This window comes from Sorex fumeus, unplaced genomic scaffold (genome assembly GCF_029834395.1).
Source record: "Sorex fumeus unplaced genomic scaffold, SorFum_2.1 ptg000015l, whole genome shotgun sequence".
NCBI classification, from domain to species: Eukaryota; Metazoa; Chordata; class Mammalia; order Eulipotyphla; family Soricidae; genus Sorex; species Sorex fumeus.
The window spans coordinates 4844427-4853140 of NW_026606072.1; the positions used below are offsets into that span (position 1 = coordinate 4844427).

General features: G+C 40.8%; 1 protein-coding gene across 1 annotated transcript in view; it reads right to left on the reverse strand.

The window, feature by feature from the left end:
* CPLANE1 (ciliogenesis and planar polarity effector complex subunit 1) overlaps window positions 1–7081 on the reverse strand; it is a 114522-nt gene extending 107441 nt beyond the window's left edge. Inside the window, exons 1-5 of the mRNA XM_056112091.1 lie at window positions 6957–7081; window positions 6110–6245; window positions 5856–5975; window positions 4277–4509; window positions 3124–3230 (exon numbers count right to left, since the gene is read on the reverse strand). Coding sequence (XP_055968066.1) covers window positions 3124–3230; window positions 4277–4509; window positions 5856–5975; window positions 6110–6245; window positions 6957–7037 — 677 coding nt within the window. The 5' untranslated portion in view covers window positions 7038–7081. The remainder of the gene's footprint in view (window positions 1–3123; window positions 3231–4276; window positions 4510–5855; window positions 5976–6109; window positions 6246–6956) is intronic.
* Window positions 7082–8714: the final 1633 nt, after the last annotated feature.

Consider the following 8714-nt stretch of genomic DNA (forward strand, 5'->3'; position numbering starts at 1 on the left):
CTATGCAAAAGACATTAAGGAGAAGAGAAAAACAGTATTTATAAGTCAGCAGAGTCTGATCAGGAGGCAAAGGTAATTGACAGGTTGGGAGAGCAATCAACAAACCCAAGCTCCCTGCAGCCAGGGAGGAAGGGCAAACCAATGTTATCCTACAATTTTCCTTTGTTTGGGGGCCATACCTAGCAGAACTAAGAGCTTACTCCTGGCTCTGCGCTAAGGGATCACTCCTGGCAGGCTCAGGGAACCATATGGAGTTCCAGGGATCAAACCCGTGTCAGCCATGTGCAAGGTAAGTGCCCTATATGCTGTACGACTGCTCCAATTACTGCAAACTTTTTTTTTTCTTTGCCTGTGTCATACCTGGCGATGCTCAGGGGTTACTCCTCGCTCTGCACTCAATCAGGAATTATTATTAGCATTGCTCTGGGGACCATACAGCATGCCAGGGATTGATTCCGGGTCAACTGCGTACAAGGCAAATGCCCTACCCACTGTACTATCTCTCTGGCACCTACTGTAAACTTTTCAAAGGTTTTTTTTTTTTTTTGGTATTTTGTTTTTTATTGATCTCATCCAATGGTCCCACCCAGGGATCACTCAGGGGACCATGGAGTGCCCAGGATCAAATCTGGTCCTCTCGCATATAAAGCATTTGATTAGTATGTTACATGTTCTAATTTCTTTAAGATCTATTTCTTGGGGGGCCAGAATAACAGTACAGCAGGTAGGTGGCTAACTTGGCACCACATATGATTTCCCAAGTCCCACTGTGTAGCAACAGGAGTAAGCTCCGAGCACTGCAAGGTGTGACCAAAAAACAAACAAACAAACAAAAATCTACTTTATTTTATTTTATGATTATGGTGCTGAAGATCAAACCCAGGGTCCCACACATGCATGGCAAGCACTCTCCTGCTGTGTGGCATCCAGACTAAACATAGGTTCTCCACAAAGCCTGTGTTCTACCACTGAGTCACATGCTCAGCAAGTTTTGGACTCTTATTGGAGTCTCGATGCTCAGCTTTTAACAATAAATAAGGGGACTGGGGCAATAGTACAGCAGGTAGGGCATTTGCCTTGCATGCAGTTGACCTGGGTTCGATTCCCAGCATCCCATATGGTCCCCCAAGCACCACTAGGAGGAATTCCTGAGTGCAAAGCCAGGAGTAACCCCTGTGTATCACCAGGTGTGACCCAAAAAGAAAAAAAAAAGGTCTTTAATGGTGAGAGAGAGGCTACACGTTATGGTATGCAGGGAATACTAACAGGTCAGTGCTAGTGCTTAGGGGTTACTTAGACCTTACTCAGGGGATCGTGTGGAACCAATTTCCTGTATATGAAGTATATGCTCCAGTCCTTGAGTTTTAGTCCCAACCCTCAAACAAAGCTTTGTTTTGTTCTGGGTCTCCCAATCAAAAGGGACCCAGGATCAACACTTGGTCATTCGGGCCGGACACAATTCATTGTTAGAGTCCTCAATGGCAGAGAACAGACAGCCACACCAGTGGTGCTCAGGGGCCACCAGGGCCAGACCTGGCATTTCTGTGTGGGAGGCGTGTGATGGAAAGGATCGAACTGAGTCACAAGGGGGTTAAGAGATAGTATAGTGAGTAAGGCATTTCCCTTGTAATTCTGAGTACAATCCCTGAGTGTAGTGAGGAGTAGTCCTGAGCCTAACTGAGTGTGGCACCAAAACAAAAACAAAAAAAAGGGGGGGGGGGAGCAAACTGGGATCCCAAGAATGCAAAGCAAATCATGTGTCCCTAACTCCTGTATTTTCTCCCTAGCCAGCAGATTTACTTTCTTGAATGCTGAGGATCAAAATAAGGAAGTTATAATGCAAGCATGGACTCTATTACTGAGTTACATTCCCTCCCCTAAATAAAATGGTTTTGTAACTTTTTTTTTCTTCAGAGTCAGGGATGAAACCCGGGGCATCACACATGCAAGGCAAATGCTCTACCACTGAACTACATCCTCATCCCAATAAAATTATTTTTTTTCCTTTTCATTTTTGGATCACAATCAGCAGGGATGGGTTCGACTCACAGCTCAGTACTCAGGGCTCACTCCCAGTCCTGCTCCAGGGACTATGTGTTTCCAGTGATCGAACCTGTGTGTAACTTCTACCTGTAAAACATGAGCTCCAGCCCACTAAAGTCTTTCCTCCACCAATAAAGCTATACTGAATAGAAAAACACTCAAGGATGGAGACACAGCTCAGTAGTAGACCACTTGGCTTGCATGTGTGAGGTCATGTGTTCAATCCGTCGCATCAAAAACAAACAAAAGACAAACACTTAAGCATTAGATACAGTAGTAGAGGCCAAACAGTACAGAGGGTAAGGCATCTGCCGTACACACAGCTGACCTAGATTGGGTTTCTGGCACCCAACATGGTTCCCTGAGTCTACCAGGAGTAATCCCTGAGTCAGAACCAAGAGTAAGCTCTGAGCACGACCTGCTGTGCTGTACTGGGGATCACACTAGGGTTATCTACAGACAAGAACTATCTTTTTGCATAGCTTTAAGACAAGAACATAGCCTAACTCATCTTATTTTCCTCAGGTCCAAGAAATAAAATAGGAGTAACTTTCTACAGGACTGGAGCGATAGTACAGCAATTAAGGTGTTTGCCTTGCATAAGCCAATCTGAATTCGATCCCCAGCATCCGATATGGTCCCTCAAGCCCCACCAAGAGAGAGTCCTGAGCACAGAGACAGAAGTAAGCTCTGAGCAGAGCAAGTGTGGCCCAAAAACAAACAAACAAAAAGCAACAACAACAAAAAAAATGAAAAGAACTTCCTTAACTAAACATTTAGAAATGAAATAAAACAGTGCAGTATTTATGTAAAAGCTCCTATTTGTAAAATCTCCAAAAGTGAAACTGACAGTTATAAATCTTACTTTATTAAGATACTTATAAAATATTGGGAAATGAACACTTTTCAAACGATTATTCCCAAGCATCATGTCTCGGGAGCCTGGCTGGCCAGAGCGCTGACCCGCTGGCAGTGCCCAAAAGATGACTGGGGGGTGGACCCCAGGCACCCTAAATACTGTCTGGGAGGACCAAAATAATAAGTAAAAATAAAAGGGGCAAAGAGCAACATTGACCTCACCTTACAGATGTAAAACTATTCTCATGCCATCGAATTGCCAGAAATGACAACTTCAGACATTCTCCAGAATAAAAAGCAAATGAACACAAGCAGCAGTCTCCAAGTAACTGTAGACAAATTTCATATATTTTAGGGTGTAGTATAAAAATAAAGCAAGATATATGAAACATTTTTCATAATAAATAAAACAAATACAAGGCACCAGGATGATGCTATAATTTTATTAAAATTAAACCAGATAAGTAGTTTATTTCTAAGCCAAGTGGCATGTTTCAAACAAGAAAGCAAGTTACAGTCTCCACTTTTTTTTTTTGGTTAAATTCCAACACATCTCAAGAAGTTTATAAAAATTTAACTAAGAATCCCCCAAGTTATAGCAGATAGTTTATCTTGCTTGCTGTGGACCTGGGTTTAATCCCCTGGCACTCCCTATGGCCCCCATGTTTGCCAGGAATGATCCCTGATCATAAAATCAGGAGCAATCTCTGAGCACAGCAAGATGTGGCCCAATAACTCAAAAATTACAAAGTAACTAAACTTGCGTCAAATCGGGTAAGAAATAGCAAATGTAACCAATACGAAAATACCTTTTTTGTCTGTTTGTTATTTAAGCCACACCTAGTTATGCTGAAAGGTTACTTCTGGCTCAGTACTCAGTAATCACTCTTGGCAGTGGTTGGTACTATATGGGATGCTGGGGATAAAACCTGGGTTGGCTGTGTGCAAGGCCAGTGCCCTACTCACTGTGCTCTGTCGACTCCCAGTACAAAAATACATTTTCCACAGTAATTTCAAAACTGGAGCGATAGCACAGCGGGTAGGGCGTTCGCCTTACAAGGGGCCAACATGGCCGACCCGAGTTCGATTCCTCCGCCCCTCTCGGAGAGCCCGGCAAGCTACCGAGAGTGTTCGATAAGCCAGACACAGTAACAACAAAGTCTCCAATGGAGACGTTACTGGGCCCGCTCGAGCAAATCGACGATCAACGGGAGGGCCTTTACCTTTTACCTTTAATTTCAAAACATTTTGAAATTAATGACGGCTAGAGAAATATAGCTATGCCACTATGCACTCTGCTAACTAGCATCGTAAATAGTATCTGTTCTTAAAATCAGATCAACTCAGTAACACCCTGCTTGATTTCAATATTTACCTCATTCTTTATAAAAGCAGCATGCACTACAGCTTCTTTATCTTCAATGGAAGGCAAACAAACTCCTTCTTCAGGTAGGATCTGGGACCAATGACCTATCAGTGAAGAGCTTTTTGAAGATAAAATATTACTAAATCCAAGATATTCCCAAAGAAATATGCATCCAGAAGGAGTCAAAAGCAGAACTCTTTCTCCATTTCCAGATACATACAGGTACAATTTCAAAGAGCTTCCTAGGGAGAAAAAAAAAAAACGTAATCAACCTCAATTCTGAGTTCTCCCATCCACAAGAAAGTGAGCAATTTTTTCATTCTGACCACAAGAAAGCTAAATGAGTTTCATTAGGATATGAAACTGGGCCAAAGCAATATTACAGTAGGTAAAGCATTTGCCTTGCTTGCAGCTGACCCAGGTTCAATCCCTGTCATGCCATACGGTCCCCAAGCATTTACAGGTATGATCCCTGAGTGCAGTAGAGCCAAGAGTAACCCTTAAACATCTCCAGGTGTAGCCTAAACACAAAAGAAAACAAACAAAAAAGGATGTAAAACTAAGGCACTAGCAATAACTTCCAAGTCCCGAGAGAAACACTGATAGTGTATGTATTATGTGCTATTCGAAACCTACCGTTATCACAGATAAGTCAGGCATGCCAGATTTATTTCTTCAAGATGAATCTATCTTAGTATCACAAGTGGTGTGGCGTGATATTGTAAAATGCTATCACAATTTGGGGCTGAAATGATAGCACAGCGGGTAGGGCGTTTGCTTTACACGCGGTCAATCCGGGTTCGATTCCCAGCATCCCATATGGTCCCCCGCACACCACCAGGAGAAATTCCTGAGTGCAGAACCAGGAGTAACCCCTGAGTATTGCTGGGTGTGACCCAAAAAGAAAAAGAAAATGCTATCACAATTAAACATCACCTCCCGCAAATACACAGAAATATATAAAGAATTTATATGTTTGGAGCTGGAGCAATAATACAGCGGGAAGAGTGTCTGCCTTGCACACAGCTGACCCGGGTTCAATTCCCAGTATTCCCGAGCACCACCAGGAGTAATTCCTGAGTGCAAAGCCAAGAGTAACCCCTGTGTATCTCTAGGTGTGACACAAAAAAGGGGAAAAAAAAATGTTTAAATAAAGAAATTCACACATACAGAGATCTCGTTTTTTTAATGTAAAAAAAGGAGATGATATATTTATCTTCATTTATCAAAGATTTTTTTTTTTTTTGCTTTCTTGATCACAACCAGCAATACTCAGGAGTTACTTCTGGCTCTGCATTCAGGACTTTTACTCCTGGCGGTGTGGGGGGGGACCATATGGGATGCCAGGGATCAAATCCGAGTCGGCTGCGTGCAAGGCAAATGCCCTACCTCCAATAATATTACCTCTCATTTATCAAGTTAAATGTTTTTGTTTTGTTTTGTTGCCATACCTAGTGGTGCTCAGGGAACCATGTGGAGAGCTCGGGATCAAACACGGGTTGTCTGTGTGCAAGGCAAGCACCTTACCTGCTGTAGTTATCTCCCCAGTCCCACTCAACCAATTTTAATAAGTAAAATTAATTCCCACCTACTACAGTTTTAATCATTTCCTTAGGTTTATCATTGGGTTGTACAGTTTTTAAGCAATCTTGATCTTTGTTCCAAAGGAAAATTTCCCCTGTAGCAAGAAGACCAGCTAACCATGCATCTGTTTCCAAAAGAGAAAATATAAAAAAAAAGAGAGAAAATATAATACTTATTATCTAATATCTCCTTTAATTACTCAAAGTTATTTGAAAAGACAATTAATCTAGACTTCTGAAAATACTGTTAATACTTAACCATTACTGGATGTTGTCAGTAGAATAGCATCCTTTATCAATGGCTGTAAACTTGGTATTTTCTTCTTTGTCCTTCCTGACAGCAAATTAATTTCATTTATGAATTTATCATCCAAAAGAAAAACTGCTTCATGTTCCTAAGGAAATAAACATGTAAGAGACTGTGATGCCAGAATCTGATTAAATTGCTTTTCAAAGTGAATTTTCCCAAAAAGAAAAACAAAGTTTAATACATTCACTTGTACCACAAAATATAAAAGGAACAACAAAATTGATTTAGCAACTTAAACATTTTTTTCATTCTATTTTAAAAATTGTTTCTTGGGGCTGGAGCAATAGCACAGCGGGTAGTGCATTTGCCTTGCACGCGGTCAACCCGGGTTCGATTCCCAGCATCCCATATGGTTCCCTGAGCACTGCCAGGGGTTTAAGTATTCCATTTTTATATGTGACATTATCAATCTTCTTAAATATATTCTAAAGGTTTAAAATACTTAAGGGATCTTGCCTTGCATGCGGCGAACCCGAGTTCAATCCCCAGCCATTCAGAAGTGATCCCTGAGCACACCAAATATGGTCGGTCCGCCACCCCGCAAAAAAGTTTATAATATTCATTTTAGTAAACAGATCATTTAACTTCTGTAAAAGCTAACCTGCTCACAAAATAAAAACAAACCAAATATAAGATTCTATTTAGTGATCAGGTGCTCTTTCTGGAGATGCTGTTTTATTTAAGACCATACAACATTCTTAAGTCTTAAAGGTAAATCAAGTAACACAAGTAACAAGTATTAAAACTGAATACAAATAACACATATTAAAATTAGTAGAAAAAAAGGAAAACATACTTGTCCCAACCAGGAGATTCGTGGCCAAGGTTTTTTCTGCTTGATACTTGTTGATGATAAAACTTCTAATCTTATCTCCATGTTTCTAAAATATCACTGACCAATTAACTAACAATTCACATGCTGTAAAAACAATAATAGTAAGAAGATTATGAAGTTTTATAAATTATCAGTTCAATTAAACTCTTTTTGGAGGAAAGATATTGATGAGGCACTCAGTAATCTCATTTCATACCTTTAATTATCAAGCAAAATACATCAACATTCATGACAAGTTACTTCTCAGATTATAAAAATAAAAAAGAAATCAAATAAAAAGAAATGTGACAACAAACTTTACTGTTTTGTTGTTTTTTTGAAGCCAGGAATCAAACCCAGGGCCTTACACAAATTAAGCATGTGCTTGACCACTGAGCAACAGTCCCAGAAACCAATTTTCTATGTGATCTGTTCTCAAAGTGGTATTATGCAAAAGTAACCACAATATCTCACATCCCACACATTGTTTCTATTGGCCTATCTCTCACTGATAATTTGAATCTGTGCCCCTGCGGGGGTGGGGGTGGGGGTGTGCTATACTTATTGCAAATAAGAGTAAAATGGAAGTAAGGCTACACATTTCTTAAATCAAGATCATAAAGGCAATACAGTTTCTATCTCACACCCTGGAAGAATCAGACAGGAAGCCTTTAATCATCACATAAGTAGTGAAAATTCCCTGGCCTTTAAGCCAAGAGAAAATTCAAAGGGACTGACATAAAAATGAAGCTCTGCAATCCCCTTTACAACAAAATATACAAACAAAAAAAAAAACAATTGAAAGTATGAAGTAATATGGTGTGTAGATGCCCCAACAAGTTCCCAAGTTCAGTCTGTAGAAAATGATGGGGAATGCCACGAACCAGGTTAAGAAACCTTTAATGAGGGTATTGTAGAAAATCATTTACCTGTAATTTTCAAGAGTTTCAAGATTATGAAAATCATAAAAAACTGAAAAAGGAAAAGTACAAAAAACACAATGAGTAATTATAAACTTTATTCTTTCATTACAGAGCACAATTAATTGGCAACTGTGGGCTGGAGACATAGTACAGTGGGTAAGGTGCTTGCCTTGCAAGCAGTCAACTGAGTTTGATTCCTGACACCCCACAGAATACCCTGAGTAGCACCAGAAGTGATCCCTAAGCACAGAACCAGGAACAAGGCCTGAGCACTGCCAAGTGTAGCCCCGACTGCCCTCCACGTCCCCCAGGGGGGGAAAAAAAAAAAAGAACAAGTAGAAAAATTAGACCAGGAAAAGAAAAGAGGCTAGATTGTTAACACTGTATCACTGTCAATGTCATCCCATTGTTCCGGATTTAATTGAGTGGGCACCAGTAACATCTCTATTCCTCTCAGCCCTGAGATTTTAGCAGCCTCTCCTTACTCATCTTTCCCAACAATTGGAGGCTCTTTCAGGGTCAGGGGAATGAGACCTGTTATCATTACCGATTTTGGCATATGGAAAATGCCATGGGGAACTTGCCAGGCTCTGTCCGTGTGGGCAGGATACTCTCAGTAGCTTGCCGGGCTAGACTGTTATAAATGCAATTATAATTGCTATCTGTCACTGTCACTGTCCTCCCATTGTTCATCGATTTCCTCGAGCAGGCCCAGTAACATTGTGAGACTTGTTATCGTGTTTGGCATATCGAATATGTCACGGGTAGCTTGCCAGGCTTTGCCGTGCGGGTGAGATACTCTCGGAAGCTTGCCTGC